Source organism: the organism of the source record quoted next, unplaced genomic scaffold (genome assembly GCF_019419815.1).
Source record: "Pyrus x bretschneideri cultivar Hongxiangsu unplaced genomic scaffold, Pyrus_bretschneideri_v1 Contig46, whole genome shotgun sequence".
NCBI classification, from domain to species: domain Eukaryota; kingdom Viridiplantae; phylum Streptophyta; class Magnoliopsida; order Rosales; family Rosaceae; genus Pyrus; species Pyrus x bretschneideri.
The window spans coordinates 1,103,773-1,126,701 of NW_025999783.1; the positions used below are offsets into that span (position 1 = coordinate 1,103,773).

Consider the following 22,929-nt stretch of genomic DNA (forward strand, 5'->3'; position numbering starts at 1 on the left):
TCTAGCACCGGCTAGATGATAAGCGGCCGACCATTACTTCCGATAAACCTTTAGGCATTTAAAAATTAAGAAATAGTGTTTAGACCTCTTTAGGTGTCTGTCTAGCTCGCCTAGGTACCCACTTAGCCCGCCTAACTCTCACTTGAATAGGAAATTGATAATCTTCACTTTGGATTTCATTTTTGCTCAATAAATTGTAAGAGACTTGTTGCATACTTGAATGAACACTCATTATATGTTTGTTCCCCATATTTTTCAGTATGTTATAATATTTTAATTTGTATGTCAATTTTTTTTTTCGTTTTTGTAATTTATGTATCCTAACACAATTAGTATTCTTGTAAGTATAAATAGGCATGTATTTATACGATAGATAATAAATATACTTAAATCCGTCCAAGTCCTCGCCAAGGCCCTGCCCAGACACGCGCATAGGCGCTAGGCTTCAATCCACCATCCGACTAGCACCTAGCTTCTTTTAGAATTTTGGTAAACACTAATCCATAAGAGGAGAATCTTTCAAAAGCGGAGGAAAAACAAAACAAGTACAAAATAATATTTCTTCACAAATATTGCACCATAGGGTAACAATTTCCTAATTAGTTGTGTATTTTCCATTTCATGGATAATAAAATTATATTTTCCCATGACTAATGGAAAAACGTTTTATCGCATAATGTCAAACAACATGCAAACATATGACTAGAAATAAAATACTATCAAATCAACAACCTAACCATGAAACATCAATTCACATCTAAGAACTATTTTAGAGAAACAAATATAATTAAAATGTGTGTATATAATATATAATGGGTGGTACTATTCACACACCTCATTTTTTCTTCCTCACACACTTCTCAATTTTCAACCATTGGATCAAATGAATTGAAGAAGATCAAATGACACAAATTAACATATGGGTGTGAGAGCTAAAAAGAAGTGTGTGGATAGAAGTACCCTATATAATATTAGAAATTTGGAGCGTTTTAATACAGGCGCCTCAGTTTTCAATTTCTTTGATTAAACATCTGTTCCTTTTAGGAATTTTTTATTAAACATTTTTTTTTTACAATTTTATTAGAGGTGTGTTTGATTACCTATATTAATATAGGTACTGTCACATCCTGACTCGGGTTCCACCACATCCTGGGCTCGACTCCGTTGTAGCACGATAATATCCGCTTTGGGCCTCGACCACGCCCTCACGATTTTGTTTCTGGGAACTCACACAAGAACTTCCCAATGGATCACCCATCTTGGGATTACTCTCGCGCGAACTCGCTTAACTTCGGAGTTCCGATGGAACCCAAAGCCAGTGAGCTCCCAAAAGGCATCGTGCTATATGGAGGTGAGTATGTACATATAAGGCATGTATGATCCACTCTCCTGGGCGATGTGGGATCTAACAGGTACGTTTGATTTTATGGTACATTTATATATTTTGTTCTTGATACATTTAGAATCTAAATATATCAAAAGTCGATACGTTTATTTTCAAACGTACCATAAATTTGAATACATTTTTTATATAACTATACGTAAAATTTTCTTACGAAAATATTAATGACATTTTTAATGAAGAAAGAGACTAATTAAATATAATAATAGAAATAAAAGGTTGCTTTTTTTAATGATAGTGAAGAATTAATTCAATTAATATTTTAAATAAAAAGTCACGAATTTAAAATCCTGGATTGTGGAAATTGGTTGTTAGCTAATTTAAGTGGATATATATATATATATATATATAGAGAAAAAAATGCTAAGTTGGTAATTGATCAAAGCATCTTAATCAAATTTTATAAATGAACAATTGTTTAGTCTAAAACAAGTTGAAAAAAAATGTAGGGGATTCTAATTAATCGTATAAATATAGAAAATTATGAATTCGGAGATGGTTAAGAGTACAGTACACCTTTCCTAAAACCATATTCAAAACCGCTTCGAAAATTTTGACTGACGATTATAACATTCATTTCTCCTTTGTTATTCATTGTGTAGCACTTATCAAGTGAGTGAGTTTATCTCTGTGGTAGAAAAAACATAGTAAATTCACTTCACCTCATTCGAATTGAATGCGTCTTGCAAGTAGATGGTAAATTTTAACAAATTAAATATCAAAACAGACAAACCATAATATTATTGATATGAAGTATATGTGACATGGACAGCACACACTGAACCACACACATATATATATATATGTATCGAATAATATAAAAAGAAAGATCCAATTGGCAAGGGAGACGAACCAAAAAACATTAAATGCAAAACAAAGTCCATGTCATTGTGTCTTTTCATGCTCGATCGATCCCACATGCCGACTGATCACAATAAACACATCCCAATCCAATAATGCTTAAGTGAATTCAGAGGCAGCACTTGCAAGTGATTAAAGGTGCAGAAACTCATGCCTCCCTTTTCTTCTCTTGTGGAGAGGGACTCATGTCATGTCACATATCAATCTAAAATATGCATTCGACTACTTCTACTACGTGTGTTCATAATGATTGTCAGGCACCACATGAAATAGAAATACCATCTTCTTTTTTATTTAAAGGTTAAATTATGATTGTGGTCTTTATTGAATTTTTTGAGCGAAGTTTCACTTTAATTTTGTTTTAATTTTCACAATTTTATTCGTGTAAATTTCACTTTAATCACTTCATTTGAATTGCAAGTAACTTGCTTCATAGAGTTCAACTTGCGTATTTTCTTTCTAATGAACAAAATGAATTGTCATGCAATCTAATAGTATTTCTCTCAAGTTCGACTCTCATAAATAGCGAGTCTGACACCTAATGATGACTGACTCATTGTGCATGAGTTCAAATTGGATAATACTTGCATCATCCCATAGGGAATACACATATCTCTTCCCAACGTATCATCAACATATAAATTTTATAATCAAAACATCTTCATTAAAGGTCATCTCTATAGAAAACCAATCAAATCAGAGATAGTTTGATCATCCAAATATATCAATTAAATGGACAATTTATCATAAAAGATAACACTCCAAAATTTGTTCCAAACATTGAGTTCCAATTCGAATACTGTTCTATAAAGATGATCTTCAAATGAAGCCAAGATTTGATCGATTTTGATTATAAAATTTAAATGATAAGTTATTTGCAATAAGTGAGTGCATTTTTTTTATTTTAAAAGAAGGAATTAGTTGTGTTTCATATATAGTCTTGTAGTTGGACCATTGGGCTTTAGTAAATGATCCCAATTTCCATATCCTTCTTTGTTTGTAGCCCACATGGAAGCCACAAGAAAACTTGGAACATATAAAGAGGACAATAGAATAATTGACACTATATCTGGCAGATCAACATTGTTTTAGTGTGTATATACAAATTGAGTAGCATTATTTGGGATAATCCTCCAACTAAATCCCTTTTCAAATGTCAAAATCTTGACGAGGACAGACAGAGCCACTTTCTTGGTTGTAAAGATTCCTTTATTTGTTTATTTATCTAAATTATTGTATTGTAATGGCCTACATACATATATCATATTTCTCAATTGTCGTGGCAGCGGCAGCGGTAGCGGCACCCCACAATCCATGGGCAACTGCATTCTATACATTAAATGTGAATACGACTTACCAACTCTTGCCAACTTTACGTAGAAACGGAGCCATGATTTTATGTGTGAGATGACGTCTCACGTATATATAGGTAATTTAAATGTAGAATATGAGAAATTAAAGTAACTTGTATAAAAATTGAAAGATCCTGAATTTAATAGAGAGAATTAAAAATATTAAACGAACCTAGAAACCTGAATATGAGATAAAGAGTAAGCAATAATATTTTTAAAACATAAGTTAGAGCCAAAGAAGGTGGGGAAGTGAAGAGTGCACCGCAATAAAAGGGATAGAAAGAAAAATAAGGTTGACCTAGAACAGAAAAGAATTTAGATTGAGTGCAAACTTGAATTTAAATGTAATAGACTGATATACAGTAGCACCGGGGGTGAAGCTACATCGGGGCAAGGAGGGGTGACTCCCCTCCTCTTGTCAGAAAATAAGCCCAGGAGAGTGTAGCCACACTTAAAGTGGATGATGACGTTTTATTCAAATATTACAAATCCTTTGACCTTTATGGCCCACACGTCATTTGAACCCAAGCATCTCTAATTAATTTTTATTCGTTATGTTTGATGTTTTATTTGTTTTTTTCCCTTTTATGAACTAGGTATGCTTATATAATTTTTTATATAAAACATTTATCATACTTATCTAAAAATAATAATTGTGCACATTGTTTGACGACTATAATACCTACAATTTGGTGTTTTGCATTAGTTGTTTAATTGATATATAATTAGTGTAATATGTTTTTTTTACTTATTTTGTTTCTATTGTACAATTACATAATGTACATAATAATACTATAAGAAACAGTGCTTAAATTCTTCTTCAAATATTCCGAGTACAACGGATAGTTATTCTAAGAATATTTTCGGATAGTCTTTCTTCGAATATTTCGGTTACTCCAAATCCTCCTTTGAGTATTCCAAGTAGTTATAAATGACATTACTATTGTCCACTATGTATAAGAATTTGGTTGTCTACATTTTTTCTGAACCCTTTACGCTTTTAAATTCCACCCCTCCTATTGGAAAATTTTGACCTCACCACTGAGTAGCACCATCTGTTATATTAACAAGAAGAAAAAAAAAAGGCGGGATGATGGTCCTAGAGGCTCTGCCACTGGCAGAGAGAATATATACCCAAACATGAAGGGGTCAATCTAGTCTATGTGTGAAATTATATTATTGTATTAGTTTATTCAAGTGTATCTTGCCTGGGCCTAATTGTCCCAGCACTTTGTTTCAGGCCTAGTCGATTTAAACCCAAAAGAAAAGGACAGAACTTCAGGCCCAATATTATCCAAATTATGCATTAGGTGAACTAATGTAGGCCCATAGTAGAGTGATTCGATACATATTCAAACTAAATTAAAAGGATCCAATATTCCAATCTACATAAGAAAATTGGTGTTCAGAAAATTTTGCCGTTTGTCTTTAATAACCGATATTACTAGTCATGATAGGAGGTGGTTAACAAGACCGTATTCACCCAAGCAATTCAACAATTCAATGGCTGGAAACAAAGGAGAGGTGAAAAGTGAAAAAGAGTGTGAAAACCAACTTCTAGTGGAACAAAGGAAGCAGGACTTTGACCTTTCTAATGAATAAGAAAATGATAAACACACACATCAGTTTTAATGTCTCACACAATCTGTTTAATCGTGTTTATTGTTTTTGTTTGATTTTTCCATGATTAATTTGTTATTAGAGTCTATTTCAAAGAATGACTAAAAAAAATGAGGAACCTCACAAATCATCGAATTATTTTCGTTTGTTGTCCACCAAAAAAAGAAAAACTAATGTTAAAATTCTCTGAGGCTGAGAATTCCTTGCCCAAGAGAAAATAAAATTTTGAAATGTATTAGAGTAATGCTCAAATGAAACAACAATTTTCTATGGACAAAATATTTGCTATTGTAAGAGTATAAACAAACACAAAGATGAGGATCCAAGTAGAGTGAACAAGCATAAGGATGAGGATCCGAGTGAAGGAGAATCAAGGGTCTAGATGCTGACAGATGTCACACGATGCAAATGGAGTTATAAGGGTTGTTAAAACTGTTAGAATATGTTGTTAGTTAGGATATTATCCAAACCTTAGCTTATATTACAAGCCATGTAATAATATCAATACACATAGATAAAGTGTAAACATTACTTCTCACTCAAGTAACACAAAACTCATCTTCCAAAACTCTCAATTTCTCTCTCTTTCTGCAACTCATAGTTTCTGCAACTGCTTCCATTGAAGCTTCTTCTTCAATCTTCACATGGTATCATTGCTGTGCAGTGATTCGACGCTTCCGCACCTCCATTAAAGCTTTCATTTCTTTTCTCTACTCTCTAATTTGCAACTAGTTTTGTGATAAAATTGGCTTTCCTCAACCTCAAAGTCTTCAAGAAATTGTTCTTCTTCTTCTTTTGCACACCAACTATTTGCTAAAACGTCACAATGAAAGAATTCTTCAAAGCATCAACAGTGTTTACTGTTGATTAGTTAAAGATTGTTCAGTCTCCCATCACAGGCCTAATATCAACTATTTCTACCTCAGTTATAGTGAAGTTAGATGATTCTAACTATCTAACTTGGAGTTTTCAGATCACATTACTCTTTGAGAGTCATGGAATTATGGGGTTTGTTGATGGACCAAGAAAATTTCCTCTAAGATATAATAATAGAGCCAACACTGAAGGAGCTAAAAGAGATGATTATCTTGTATGGAAAATGCACGATCATGCTCTTATGTAGTTGTTGATTGTAACTCTGTCCACTACTGCAATGTCCTACATAATTGGAAGTCGATGTTCTCATGAAATGTGGGTCAATCTTGCTAAGAGGTTCTCGACAGTAACAAAAGCTACAATATTTCAGATGAAAACTGAGCTTCAGAACATCAATAAAGGGTCTGAATCAGTTTATGTGTACTAGCAAAAGATCAAGGATGCAAGGGATCACCTTGCAGCTGTAGGGGTCACTTTTGAAGATGATGATATAATCATCCTTGCACTCAAAGGTCTTCTTGCAGAATTCAACACTTTTAGGTGTCATAAGAGGAAGAGAGAGTGGTATTGAAAGATTTTTGTTCTTAATTACCGGCATAAGAGACTACAATTAGTCAATACTATGAAGCTTCAACACCATTTGGTTTTGCAATGGTTGCTTACACTGAAGCAAACAAGGAAAAACCATTAATTCTTGATCAAGAATCATCACATTCTATTGAGTTTGGTTATAGCTCTGGAAATACTACTCAAAACTACAAAAGCAATGGTGGTGGATCAAGTTTTACTAGTTACAACTCTGGTGGTCAATATCAAGGCTCTTTCAATTATGAAGGCTATAAGGGGAACAACTATAGAGGAAAAGGAAGAGGAATGTCATCCCAATCTAGGCCAAGGTCTTATAATCCTCCACCAAATGGAAGTTCTGGAGTTCTTGGTGCTCCAAGACCATTTCAAGCCAACTGCCCAAATCATCCATCTAAGATACCAACTTGCCAAATATGCAATAGACGCAAGCTCTAATCTTCCAATTCAATGCTAAATTTGCTGGAAATTTGGTCATTCAGCTCTCCAATGCTATCATAGAGGAAATTTTGCATATCAGGGTAAATCTCCAACACCAACTCTCATTGTAATGCATGCTAATCATCAGCCATTTGTACCTACATAGCAATTTTGGGTTGCAGACACTAGTGCAACCTCACACATGACTTCTAAGTTAGCCAACTTAGAATTGGCAAAATCCATATCAAGGCAGTAATACAATAACCACAGCTAGTGGTGCAGGTTTGCACATTTATCATATAGGAACTTCACAATTGCACACTCCAAATCACAAACTTGTATTGAAGAATGTGTTATATGTTCCAAAAATATCCCAGCATCTATTATCAATTTATCAACTTTGTAAAGATAATATATGCATGTTCATACGTGATGATGTTTCCTTTTGGGTTTAGAACAAAGTCACAGGAACAATTCTTCTCAATGAGGGGCGGCCGCCCCTCTTCTCGTCAAAAAATAAGCCCAGGAGCATGTACCTACCCCTCTCGTCAGTCGGAAAACCTGTAAGAATGTTCTACAACTTCTGTTGCTGCCATGGGCGGACATACGTTATGGATAGAGTTGGAAGTTGCTCATCTGGCTGCCAAAAAACCCCTTCACTGAAGCCCATTTTACCCCTCCAGAAGACTTGAAACCTCCTTGTGAGGAAGGGCAAAACTCGAGCAGCGATGGCAGCCAGGTCAAGAGGAGGAAGAAGAAATAATATTATAAAACAAATCTTAGCAAACGATGTCGTTTGGTTGAGCACTTAAAGTGGACGATGACGTTCTATTCAAATATAACAAATCTTTTTGACCTTTATGGCCCACACGTAGGCCTGGCAAACGGGTCGTGTCTGTCTTGTTCGTGTCGTTTTTGTGTAACACTTGTTATCTTAACGGGTCGTGTCGTGTCACACCCGTTATCTTAACGGGTCCTTAACAGTAAAGTGACCCGACCCGTTATGAACCGTTAAGAAAAAAATATATTTTTCTTAAATTTGCACATACCACACATTGCCACATAAATATTACTTCAAAACATTAAAACACATTTGTCGTTTAAGTACTACATCTGCACTCGAAAATAAGAGCCTAATAAAAAAACGTTCATACCCTACTAGTCTATTACAAAATATTAAATGTGCAAGGATATGCAAAATGAAAAAGTTTTTGTTTTCAAGGTTGTGAAACCTTTCTCAAAAGTTTAAACCTTGCCAATGGAACTCAAAGCTTGCATGTTATGACTTTTACAAAATCCTCAATTTTCATCGATCATCATGAGGAAATTGTATTGGAACTTTGGCTTGATCTATTGCCTTCAAGAGTTATGTTGATGATATTTTCAGTAAGGTTTTCCACGTTAGAACTTTCTTCTGCGTAAACTAAGTATAGAAAAACCAAACATTAAAAACCATTCAAATTATGAGAAGTTTACCAAAATAATTATGAAAAGATCACAGTGAATGAGAGAGAAGAGAAGGATAGCCTCCAACCTAATGCATAATGGATGGCTGACATTAAATCTCAGCCGATCCAATGGTCACCAATTTTTTAAATTTAATATAATATATATATATAATTATAGTTTTTAGGGGTATAAAATTGTTAAATTAATATATATAATTATTATAGTTTTTTTTTATGGTTATAAAATTATAAAATTAATATTTTGTTTATTGTGTATCGTGTTATCCACTTGTATACCTGATAACGACCTGATTCGTTATCGTATCGACCCAAATACCTATTAATTTCGTGTCACGTCATGTCAGGTTATCGGGTCGTGTCAGGAATTGCCAGGCTCACATGTCATTTGAACCTAGGCATCTCTAATTAATTTTTATTTTATGAACTAGGTATACTTATCTATTTTCTATATAAAATATTTATCATACTTATCTAAAAATAATAACTATGCACATTGTTTGACAACTATAATACCTACAATTTGTAAGTGGTGTTTTGCATTAGTTGTTTAATTGATACTAGCATATGGGCACACACAAAGTGTGTGAGAAAAATTTTATTTTTGTTTTTGAAATAGGAGGAGAGAGGAAGAGAGTGATAGAGAATGTGGGAGATGAAATTTATTTTTTAATTAGAGATATGTTAGGATTACATGTAGGTGAGACTTTGAAAAAAAAAAGCAAAATTTGGTTGTGTGAAATTAAATTTCTGCCCTATATTTTTTATTCATGTTCTATTTTAATTAGAGGGTTAAACTGATAATTTTATAGGGTTTTGGTTGACAATGAGTGTTTTATTAATTAGTAGAGATAGAATTAGTGTAAGGGAATTGTTATTGGCACTCCAAAAATCTCATTCTACACTCCAAACTTTCTATATTTGGAAAGAAAAATACAATTGTGAGGAGTGTAGAATGATTATTTTGGAGTGCCAATAACACTTCCCTTAGAGTAATTGCTTTTTATCTATTTTGTTTCTATTGTACAATTACGTAATGTATGTAAGAATACTATAAGAAACAGTGCTTAAATCCTTCTTCAAATATTTCGGGTACAATGGATAGTCCTTATTCAAATATTTTCGGATAGTCTTTCTTCGAATATTTTGGTTACTCCAAATCCTCCTTCGAGTATTCCAAGTAGTTATGAACGACATTAATATTTATCTACTATGTACAAGGATTTGGTTGTCTACATTTTCTCTCAACCTTTTACACTTTTAAATTTCACCCCTCATACCGAAAATTTCTGACTTCGCCACTATGTGTAGGGTTGGCTATAACCTTATACATTTTTCATATCACTCATAAGCTATCATCTACGACCTCAAACAGGCACCTCGGGCCTAGTTTACAAGGTTTAGTTCATTTGTCTCTTCCTACGGCTTCCTTCAAAGTCGACCAGACAATTCCCTTTTTATTCTCAACTGTGGTACTCATACTATAGTGCTCATCCTCTACGTTAAGGACATAGTTTTGACAGGCAATGATCCCACACTTTTACAAGACTTTATCTAGGCTTTGGGTTCTGTTTTTGACTTAAAGGACTTAGGTCCTTTACATTGTTTTTTGGGTATTCAGGTACAAACAACCACTACTGGGATTCATCATTCCCAAACAAAATATGCATATGACTTATTGAAGTGAGCAAACATGGTTGAATGCAAGCCATGCTCTACTCCAGTTGCTGCCAAGACTTCCCTCTCGACCAATGATGGCCTGTTGCTCTCTTCCCCTACTGAATTTTGAGCTCTAGTTAGTTGTCTCCAGTACTTGATCTTAACCCGGCCGGACATATAATTCGCCGTCAACAGTGTCGCCCAGTTTATGGCTTATCTTTGCCAACCATACATTCTAGTTGTTAAACGTATTCTACTGTATATCAAAGGCTCGCTTACTCATGGGTTGTTACTTCGTCCCCAACTTGTTCTTTCTTGTATTTCTGCTTATTCGGATGCAGATTGGGGTGGTTATATTGATACCCTTCGCTCAACAATGGGATATTTAATTTACCATGGCAGTAATCTGGTGTCATGGTGTTCCAAGAAGCAACCAACAGTCTCCAAGTCTAGCATTGAGTCCGAATATCGAGCTTTATCTCATGCGTGTGCAGAAAATACGTGGCTCTCCTACCTGTTTTATGAGTTAGGTATTGCTGCGCAGTTTCCTATTCACCTCTACTATGACAACCTCAGTACCATTTACATGGCTACAAACCTCGTATTCCATGCTCGGACTCGCCACATTGAGTTAGATTACCACTTTGTCCGTGCACGTGTAGCTTTGGGCAGTCAGCAGGTTCGTTTTCTGCCTTCCGTTGACCAGCTTGCTGACTTACTCACCAAGGGCCTTAACAAGCCATGTCATCTTCTTCTTCGGTCAAAACGTGTTCATCCTTCGACACCAAGGGGGTTGTTAAACAAGAGTCCAACATATGTTAAACTTAGTATTGTATTTTGACTTTTGATAATAATATTCTTATCTCTTGTATCTGATATAGATGGGAACTTAAAAATCCTAATAGCACTCTTGTACATCAACCTTATGTAACTATTTATACAGAGGGATGAAGCAATGAAAATCAATGCTTTTAGAAATATTTTCTCACCTTAGTTTAGTTTTCTACAAGTGTGGCTACATTTCGAATTTCGTTCTTGTTCAAAAGGAGCAGCAACTCACAAATGAATAGAATGGTGGTGTAAAAGTTTACTGAACCACACAACCTATTTATTAAAAAATGATATAAGAAATGATAAATATAACACTGGCATTTGGATTCAATTGCCTCATTCAAGTCAATAGTAGCTTTTCCATGGGTTAATTGCACCTGCCAAACTTTTTTAATTTTTTAATTTTTAATTTTTTAATTTTATATATAAGCGATAGAAGGAATTATCTAAATTTATGAAATAGAAAAATGCCAAACTCTCGAATTAGGATTCGTTTTAGATAGCTTCTTAATGAAACACTTTAATTTATAAATGTTTTTGCTGTAAATACTTTCATTAGAAACGTGTTTGAACTTTTTATTTAAAATCAAGTGGTTCCTCTTGGGAAGTATTTTTTTCCGGAAGACCACTTGAAAGTGTTTCTTATTATTTAACAAGTTTTTCTCTAATACGCTCATTTTGTGGCCCAAACCAAATCATAAACACTTTTAGTAAGTAAACGTTTTTAGCCATTCTACTTGTAAATTTTAGATAGGCTCTTAGTTTCGTTCACTAAGGGCATCCCAATGGAGAGGGTTAAATGTTCAAAAATAAAAAAATGGCCTAATTTGTCCAAAAATTTTACTCTAACCGATGCTTGCCTATGGAGTCCACAAGATCATTATTTGGCTAAAAAGGTATCATGATGGCCAAATGTAGCACCCTTTCAACTTTTTTATTGGGGCTCAGTTCCTCAATTGGAACAATTGATTCAAATTCAATAGTGAGATTTAAAAACATCCAAAAATAGTTTAATAACTAATAAATTTAAAGTATAAACTTAAAATTAATAAATTATTAAGAAACTATATTTAGCATGTTAAATTAGAGATGATAACGAGCATGATTTGACATTGATTATTTAAAAATAATTGTTTACACAGCTGTATTTAATGAAATGGCTAGGCTGGCTGGTGTGATAAAATTGTACTTTAGTGGCTGATGTGACATTTTAGCTGGTTCATTTGTCTTTAAACGTCGCGCTTTCTCGAGGATAGGGCAAAATGGAGGCAATTCGCAATATATTATATTATATATCTATTACTTGTTTCATTTTAATAAAATATTAGTGGGTCCAAAGTGCGTCAAGCAACATGTTTTTTACAGAAAGGATCCTCTCGGATTTCTTCGGCCTGAGCCTTATGATTCATAAATTTGGATCTTTAAAATTTGATTTAATGATCGGCTACAAATAGAAGATCTCATTAAAAGTTATAATAATTTTAATCGTTAGATTAAATTTCAAAAATCCAAATTTATGGATCATGAAAATTAGATGGATTAGGATCAAGAAAGGATCTCATTTGCCTGGGCCTTTTGAGATGCTGAGCATATCCTGCAAACAAAACAGGCAAAATTATACTATACAAACTAATTGGAATTCGGGCATTTCGTACTATAATTTAATAATATATATTTTTTACTTATAAGTAAGAGATTTTAAATGCGATTCTCATTAAAGGTAAATTTGAACCACATTATTACTGGTTCATTGTGAGATTAAGCTAACTCCTCATTTTTAAGTGTAGATTATATCGATTGTTAAAAAAAAAAAAAAAAAAAACTTAGTGGAATCTGGTATACCTATCCAGCTTTTAAGGTCATCTTCAACCGAAGGGTCCAGTGGGTCAGAGGGTTGAAAATAGCCCAAAAACAGTCTCCAACCAAGGGCTAGGCCAGAGGGCTGTGGAATCTAAGAGGACCCTACGGAATTGGAGAGGGCTGGAGGACTGGCTGCATACAGCCAGCCAGCCCGGGGCTGGCCAGAATAATCAGCTCTCCTGTTAGTTATAACCGACAAGAATACATTTATATTATTTAATATAAACGTATTCCTGTCGGTTATAACCAACATGAATACTTAAGAAAAAAATTCAAATGCAACGGCTAGATGACGTCAGCTAGTCGTTGCATTGACTTTTTTATTTTTTTTTATTTTATAGTTTTATTATTACTTTTTTTTTTACAAAATTTTTCCTATAACTTCTATTTTTAATATATTTTTTTAAATTCTATTTTTTTCTATAACTTTTATTTTACAAAATTTGTTTCATGTTTTTTTAAATTCCATTTTTTCTTATAACTTCTATTTCACAAAATTTGCTTTATTTTATTTTAAATTCTATTTTTATCCTATAACTTCTATTTCACAAAATTTGTTTCATATTTTTTTTTAAATTATATTTTTTCCTATAACTTCCTAAGCCATTATACAACATTAAATTAAATTAAGTAACATGAAACAACATTAAACAATATGAAACAACATTAAATAACATTAACCAACATACAAATTATATAACATAAAAAAAAACATTTAACAACATGAAACTTAAACAACATTTAAAAAAACATTTAACAACATAAAACTTAAACGCCTACTCTATGCTTCTTTTGGCCCAAAGATGTGCAACAAGATCCTGTTGTAGATTCTTGTTTGTGGCACGAGAGCGTATCATTCTATAGCGCCTCATGTACTCATTTATAGATATACTACTAGTTCTTGGATTGAAAGGCAAATTAGGCCCATCATATATTTTTGCACAAGCCCTTTTTGAACTATTTGGATCTTCTTGGTCGTCATCGGACTCTCCATCAATATACCCATCTCGCTTATCCTCACTATCATATTATGTAATATGATGCAAGACATCATGATGGAGTCCAAATTTTCTCGACTCCACCCTCTTGCCGGTTCGCTAATAATCTTCTACCGTGCTTGTAGAATACCGAAAGCTCTCTCAACATCTTTCTGGTATGCCTCTTGGTGTAAAGTAAACAACCTTTTTTGTGTCATTCCTAGGGTTTGGAATTGCTTGGACAAGTGTCGCCCACTTTGGGTAGATGCCATCTGCCAAGTAATACCCCGTATTGTATTGACGGTTGTTGATGTAGTAGTCAAGTTGAGGTGCTTTACCTTCCATCAAGTTATTGAAGAGGGGTGAATGCCCAAGAACTATAATGTCATTTTGGGATCCAAGGGCTCCAAAGAAAGCATGCCAAATTCATGTGTCATATGAGGCAACCGCCTCTAACATAACAGTTGGCTTTCTCAACCTTCCGCTAAAGCCTCCTTGCCATCTAGTGGGACAGTTCTTCCAATCTTAATGCATGCAGTCTAATGACTCAATCATGCTTGGAAACCCACGGTCTTCAGCTTTGTGAATAAGCCGATTCAGATCTTCTTGATTTGGCTCGCGAAGGTACTCGTCTTTGTAAACCTGAAGAATTGTGTCACAAAATTGTTCAAGAGTATCAAGGCATGTAGACTCAGACATACCATGGGTTTCATCCATTGAATCAACTGGGGAGCCATAGTTCATCATTCGAAGTGTAATAGTAACCTTCTGATGAGGTGAGAAACTAGGGCGACCTGCTCTATCCCGTTTCTGTTGAAAGTATGGATTGACCTGCTGGACATAACGAAGTAAACGCTCGAAGACATGACGCCTCATCTGGAGGCGATGTCTGAAATCCTCTTCTGTGTACACCAAGTTGGGGTTGAAGTAGTTGTTCATTAGATTGGCATGTGACATTTCTCTGTTTCGTGGTTTGTAAGAGCGACCAGCAATAGAGCCACCCCATTGAGGTTGTTCCTCAGTTGGCTGACACACCATGGCCACAGCCATGGCTGCTGCTATGTTTTGTTTGTTGCGCCTTACTTGAACTTCTTCATCAGATAACTCATATTCTCATCTCATTTGCACCCATTTTGCTTCCAATTTGGAATTAGATGAGGACGTCCAGTTGGCATCCGAAGAGGATCCAAAGTTGGAATTCATTGCAAACTTGAATTCAAAAAGATTGAATTGAAATAGATTGAATTCAAAGATGTGTGAATTATAGCCCAATATCCACCCTATTTATAGCAAAAGAAAAATTCAAATCCAAAGGCTAGCTGATGTCATGCTGACGTCACTTAGCCGTTGGATTTGAATTTAAGTTGTAGTTTTAAATAATACATTGTGTTTGGCCTTATGGCCATTTGGCCCTCGGTTGGAGATGGTTTTTTGTGACAGGGCTAAAACGAGCCCTCTGACCCTCGGTTGGAGATGGAGGCAAATATGGCCTTGTACTGTTCATTAAAATATTAATATCTTAGAGGATCTTGAAGGGCCAGAGGGCTAAAACGAGCCCTCTTGCTAGCCCTCGGTTGGAGATGGCCTAAGTAGATAATACTGCCTGTTAAAGGAGAGTAGGTATATATTTGCCTACTCTATCGACTTTACTGGACTAAGATTGACTCATTAAAATCTTGAATAGGACGGATTGACTGCTCAACGACTTTGTCAATTCAATAGGAGAAAAAATGAAAAACCTGGTATACTCGCATAAAGCAAAAAATCTTTTCATAAGCCACTTTTGAAGTGCATCTAAAAATACCCGCCATCCATTTACACGTGAATTTGTTCGTCTTTGGATCTGACATGGCTGATACAATATGGATGTCCTTTTTTTAAAAAGAAAAAAAAAAGAAAAAAAGAAAAATATCACAGGAAATCAAGCCTACAAAACTTTAATTCCGTTTTCTTTTCTTCCTCAAATGAGTTGGAAACCTTTCTAATTCTTCTCCAGATATAGTGTATATAACTATGTACTAACAAGCAAAACGAGGTGGAAACACTAAATGAACATTCAGTCACCATATAAGGACGATTTGGATGAAGTTGTGTAGATAAGTACTGTTTCAAGATTGATCAGGCCCCTCTGGACTTGACTATGTGCTAATGTTTGGATCAACCTTGTAAGTCTTTGATGCTAGAGTTCGTTGCTCGCTTCTTTGTTGGTCAAACCAAAGGATCAAACAGAGGTTCCCTTGATTTTAGAGGAGGGAGTGCTAGTCGACGAGGTTGCAAGTCTGGACCGTTAGCTAGAGCAACCTATGCTACCGGATTTACTGCAAACAGACACAATAATATTAGTTTTGTGTCATTATTTCTTTTTGTGCAAGCAATGAAAGATACCATCCCTGAAGTAATAGGACATCCAAAATCAAAGGTCTCTTTTCAAAGTCTTCATTCCCTCCCTCATTTTCATACATGACATTGTACTAATTGTCATTGTATCGGTCATGTCCAAGAAGCAAGAAAGTTCCGTAAAACCAAATAGATATGCAGGAACATAATGAACAGTACATGGAAAGGACATCACACTTTGCAACATTATTATCAAGTGTGAATTTCCAAACGCATTAACTGACCATGCTTTCTATCGAGGTGCCTTAGAGACCATAGCTATTAAGTAAATCACTAGAATGCAAAACCAAAATATATTACAAAATACATAAGGCCTTCCAACAAACACTTCCCTAGTTTTCTTGACAGATACTTTAGTCTTGAGCAAGTGGGCACCAGTGGAAGCGTTTCCACTCATTAGGACGACAATTTGGTTTTAAACATGCCATTATATAAAGATCTGATGCAAAACACTAACATAAGCCACACTTAAAATGAAGCAACTAAAAGCACATAAGCACACATTCCATAAGAATTCATAATGTCATACCTTCGTCACCAGGTGCAAGAAGTCTTGGAGTATCAGTAGAGTTTGTCAAATATGCAGGGTGCTTCTTTGAATAATTCTCAGGATGCTTCCTCACATAATTTTCCTGCAAAGGCTTCGGAGTCACAAATAAGAACTGTGACATGTTAACCCCTGCATCTAGATACTCAGGATGTTGAAGCAAATACTTGAAAATATCAAAACCAGCATAGCTAATTAGCTATCAACCAAATGATGATTGTGAAATTCAAGCTAAACTAAGCAAGAATCACAAAAACGTACTGCTGGATCTCCACCGAAGAGCGAAGCTTCTTGCCTGATGGCGATTCATAGTATCTGAATACACAAAATCGTGAAATGGGCATGTCACAAAACTAGGTTGCATGTTGGCAATGCTGATGAATATGATAATGTTGCATCATAGATTACATACACGTCTGCGAATCGGGTGCCTCCTTCACCTCTGATCCTCAGCAATCGCTGCCACCCGGGCGGGGGCTGAGCAATGTTAGGCCTATTAATGGCCCAGAGCCTGCTTCCATCCTGAGTAATGTCTTCCGGGTCATCACAAGAAACAAAATTCTGCCATTCGCGTGTGGTTTCGCAGTAAAAGGGCACTTCCAGAATGTGCTCCGAATCTCCTCGTACTTCTCCTTCGATAGAGCAAGCCTCCATTTGAAGCAATTGGCACATTGCATAGTGAAAACGCCAACAGACGGCAAAACTGTAGGTGGATGATTAAACAGATATGTCCATGGAAATGACACCAAATTGTTCAGGTGATCAAACAGAGACGAAATTGAGGTGTTAGTATTGTCATGCACTATGGCCGCGACATTGGCATTGGCTGCTGCAGTTGCAGGGTGATACGCTAGCTCGTTCGGTTGGAAATGGGTTTGAAGGGTTTCATCATCCGAACCCGAGAAAGAGGAAAAGGAAGATAGAGGGACGTCAATGGCGTCTTGAGAGGGCGTATTTTTTTCTTCTTTTCTTGTGAGCTTCTTGAACGTTATCTTGTAGGGATTTCGAGAATCCATGGAAACAACACAGAAATTCCGAGAATCCATTGGGAAAAAAAGAAAATAGCAGATCTCAAACACCTCCTACAATAAAAAAACCAGTGAGAAAAAAATGGAAGATTTATACAGACTCGGATCTAGTTTCATTCTTACAAGGATGATGACGAGAGATCTGTTAGGAATGATGATGAAGGCGGCGGAGTAGGATCGATCAGGGACGGTGGTTATGAGTAAATGAGTAAATCCTAGGGTCGGAGGTGAGGACGGGGACTCATCATCATCATCTAGTGACTGGAGGCTCAATCATGGGTGAGATGATGGAAGAATGAAGAGAGAATTCCACAAACAAAACGACAACTAATTTGTAAAATTTATGACATTCGGGTGTGCATGCACCACTTTATTGAATTTATTTAGAAAGTGAATTTTTATGGAGAAATACCTTTATTATGTGCTTGTAGATATAATCCAGGTGATTTTATCGAAAATATCTCCTTTGTCCTCCTTATGTTCATAAGCTCAACTTATGCTTTCAAAATTAACCGCAAAATTTAAAATCAAATTATATATTGGGTGATTTTGTGAAAAATCAATAAAAAGTTACGATATTAACAATAGATTAATAATATTTATGTTAATTGTAAATAGGTCAATAACGTATTGTGATACTTAAATGCATTTAAAATAAACAAAACTTATAAAACTTGCCATTATAGCTGACATCCACTTCAACTAACACTCAATTTCTCATAGTTTTACGGATCAGACACTGCAATGCAGTGTCTGTTTCCTGATTTTGTTTTTGCCATCACTCACAGGGCTTTTACATGTCATTTGTACATTTGGATTCAGACACTGCATTGCAGTGTTTGTTTTCTAGCTAATACTCCACCACATGTGAAGCCCGTGGGCTGCAAGTGGGTTTTCGTGAGGAATCGTAATGAGAAGAATGAAATAGTGTGATACAAAGCATGCCTCGTAGTGCAAGGCTTCTCTCAGCGCGCTAGGATTGATTACGAGGATATGTATTCCCCCGTAATGGACGTCATAAAAAGTTCCAAAAGGATATGGAAATCTAGATATGGATGTGATAACCGCGCATCTCTATGGGGATCTAGATATGGAAATCTACATGAAAGTTCCAAAAGGACTTCCATTGACTAGTTCCAAAAGGACTTTCATTGAAACAATCTGAGTTGATGTGGTATAACCGTCTGAATGAATATTTGACAAGTCAGGGTTATGTGAATAACGAATTATGCCCATGCATGTTCATAAAGAAGTCATATTTTGGATTTGTAATCGTTACAGTTTATGTCGACGACATAAACCTCATTGGAACTCCTGCAGGGCTTGAGGAAATTACTGTTCACTTGAAATCGAAATTTGAGATGAAGATGTTAGGAAAACTCGATATTGTCTCGGCTTGGATATTGAGCATTGTTCGGACGGAATTCTAGTACATCAATCGAACTACACCCAAAAGGTGTTACGACGTTTTAATAAGGATAAAGTGAAGCCTTCGAGTACTCCTATGGTCGTTCGGACTCTAGATGCTAAGCGAGATTCTTTCCGTCCAAAGAAGGATAAGGAAGAGATTTTGGAGCCTAAAGTTCCATACCTAAGTGCAATTGGGGCTTTATTGTACTTGGCTTAATGCATTAGACCCGACATCTCATTCGCTATTAATCTTTTGGCTAGATACAGCAATGCGCCCACACGCAAACATTGGAATGGTGTTGAAGACATTTTCTGCTACCTTAAGGGTACGACAGACTTGGGCTAGTTTTACACCCACGAATCATCGAGAGGAGCCGCCACCTCCCTTGATTCTTGGGTTGATTTCTGCCTTGTTAGTTATGCAGATGCTGGATATCTGCCTGACCCACATAGGGCACATTCTCAAATGGGTTATGTCTTTACCATTGAAGACACCGCTATATCTTAGAGGTCTACCAAGCAAACATTAGTTACGACTTCTTCGAACCATGTTGAGATCCTCGCCCTGCCTGAAACATTGCGTGAGTGCTTTTGGTTAAGAGTAGTCAAGGAACATATTCAAAGCATTAGTGGTCTTACATCCGTCGTTGACCTTCCTACGACGATCTTTGAAGACAATGCAGCATGTATCAAATAGTTAAAGAAGGGATACATCAATGGAGACAACACCAAGCACATAGCGCCAAAATTCTTTTATTCTCACCAGCAACAACAGCATTAGAACTTTGAAGTCAAGCAAATCCGTTCTCAAGACAACCTGGCCGATCTCTTTACCAAGTCATTGCCCAAGTCTACTTTTCAGAAGCTCGTCCAAGGAATTGGTATGCATAAATTATCTAAGTTGAATTGATTGTAGTTCTCTTATTGGAAGTTATGTCTAACTCAAGGGGAGTATCCTAAAGCATATTCACTAGATCTTAATGTACTCTTTTTCCTACGATTAGGAACATTTTTCCCACTGGATTTTTGCTACCTAACGAGGTTTTGATGAGGCATCCATCCTGGGATGATCATACTCCATTGAGTTCATTACTTTCGTCCTGTTTGATGTTTATTTTAGACATTATGCATACTTCTCACTTTTCTCCTTAGTCTATGGGTTTTCACCTGCCTTTGGTTTTATCATAGCGACGTTTTGTGAGTTTTACTACCAATGCATAATTTCTTTATATTTGAGACTCGCATTCGTCCGTTGTGCCGCTGACTTCATAAACTGTTTTACCTCAACTATTGAATATCTGATGCGATGTTTTGTTTGAGTATTTACATACTCAAGGGGGAGTGTTGTAGTTGTATTTAGAATAAGAACGTGATTGTGTAAATCCTAGTGTATCTAGGGATATCTTTGAATATTCCCTTTAGTAGTTATTATCCTATTAGAGTTGTAATCCTAAAAGGGGAAGGATTTAACATATCCTACGACTATAAATAAGGGCACAATGGGGTGATACAACACACACCTCACAATTAAATCTTTCTCTTCTCTCTCTTATTGCCACTGGCCTCCCCCTCTCTATTCTCTTAGAATAGTTCTGTCAAATAAGCCTACAACAATATATATATATATATATATATATATATATATATATATGAAAGATGACATCATTGGCTTTGTTTCCTCAAAAGTGTAAGTTACGAAAATACCCTTTATCTTTAGCATATTTTCACACTTCTCTCTTACTCCATTTTCTCTCTCTCTCTCTCTCTCTCTCTCTCTCTCTCTCTCTCTTCCCTTTCCCCATTTCATATAGTAAACAAATAGCCAATATCGACATAGCATGAAAAGGATAAAGGAATTTAATTCCTCCTAAAACAACCAATTGAGTTTTTCAATTCAGCCAAAATAAACAATTGGGTGATCAAAAATTCAAAATAACAAATGAGTTTAAAACACAACTGGGTAGGAGATAGAGCGTGATGAGCATTGAGAGCAACAAAGAGTTTGTCATCTTTCAATGAAATGTTAGAATTGAAAGCACCACCATAACCACCACCATTTCTTCTAACAATATTAATAATTTTGCAAACCAAATGACGTGTCACTAATAAGAAACAACCACGTTAATCAACACTTAATAATAATCTAAGAGAAATTTTATTTGAACCCATATTACTTCTTTCCACACCCAACTTAAACTTTAAAAGTGAATTCAATAATCAAACACTCCATAGTATTTATCCTATGTTCACCCTCCATCAAATTGGTTGCATGGCAAATGCAACCCCTGAATGCTTGGAAGATGTTGGCATATATTGTTTGGTAAACTGCCACTTAAATTGTTTAGGGTTAGAGGCAAAATTATTAAAGAGGACATGTTGAAGACAACAACAAGAATATGACATTTTAGAGCATTAGCCTGCACAAACAACCACTCCCCTATCTTTACTGCCAATCAAGTTTAGAAATCCTGAAAAACCAACACATACGTGATACGTATATGTAATGGAATGGCAGCCTGGTCTGTGCTGAACTTGGCTTGTCCTGCTACTGAACCTATTTTTAAGATAGGTATGTATATACAAGAGTATTGGACCAGTAGCAACAAAGTTGTCAACGAGGGGAAACGAGTTGTCGCCATTGTTGTGCGCTATGAACCAAGAAATTAGAAGAAATAGGAACTCAAGGTAGTCTTTTAATCTATTGGGCAAATGAAACTTTGGCAACAATGACACATTGTTAACCCAGTAAGTTTGAAAGTGTAATGAATTTTATGGTTTTTAATTTTTTGAATGGGTGTAAAGATAAATTTACATATTGGATTGGGTTGTGAGGGTGATTTAGGTAGTAAATTTAGGTTTAAAAAGATATCAATAGTTTAATTAAAAATTATATGGGTGTAGAGAGTAAATTGGGTGTAATAAGAGGTTATATGAGTTCAAATAAAATTTCCCATAATCTAATCATCTACAACCACATCATTTGGTTTCCAAATTTGGTTTAAAAATGTGGTCTTCCTGTCATTACCCTAATAATAATAATAATAATAATAATAATAATTTACTGCCCACCACATCTACTGGAATCACTCACTCTAGCTAGAGGAACTGCCTGTGCAGAATTTGGTCCTACAATGGTTGCTCATCTCTCACTTTTTATTTTACAGATGAGTTATTTGGGAAGACAAGAGCTAGACAAGCTGAGATTGTGTTAAATTTGGGATTTGAGAGTTTTATTATTTTTCTGTAAACCTGTAATGATTTTCAGGTTATTTTTTTAAGAGAAGTTTTATATTGTTTTTATTTTAATTTTTACTCACGCGTCGAGCGTGGATAGTTTTTTCACCGACTTTAGATCCAGGGGTTAGAAAATCCAAATGATTTAGGTTGAATATGACATGGACCTTGAATATTTATCATCGATACTCACATTTGGAACAAGAAAAAATAATTAAGGCCAAACTATAGAACTTGCCCAACCCAACCTACCTAAGAATGGTTTGGGTGGGTTGGTTTGCTTATTTACTTGGGCGACAATGAGTTTCAAAAATGTCAACCCAAGCTAAACTACCCAATGCTTATCCCAAGAAGAGAGAACCCCTTTGTCTTTTTTTTTGTACAACAAAACTAAACAATTCTCT

The 22,929-nt window shown here is 35.4% G+C and overlaps 1 protein-coding gene and 1 pseudogene across 1 annotated transcript; both read right to left on the bottom strand.

The window, feature by feature from the left end:
- Positions 1–14,434: 14,434 nt before the first annotated feature.
- LOC103952240 lies at positions 14,435–14,866 on the bottom strand. The gene has a single exon (XM_009363796.2). It carries the CDS (start codon positions 14,864–14,866, stop codon positions 14,435–14,437), a length of 432 nt encoding a protein of 143 aa, XP_009362071.2.
- Positions 14,867–16,210: 1,344 nt separating this feature from the next.
- LOC103952239 lies at positions 16,211–17,899 on the bottom strand (annotated as a pseudogene).
- Between the last annotated feature and the right edge of the window lie 5,030 nt (positions 17,900–22,929).

What these genes read in the sequence shown, in the direction of transcription:
- LOC103952240 (XM_009363796.2), bottom strand. Translation starts at nt 14,866, where the DNA reads ATGTCACATGCCAATCTAATGAACAACTACTTCAACCCCAACTTGGTG.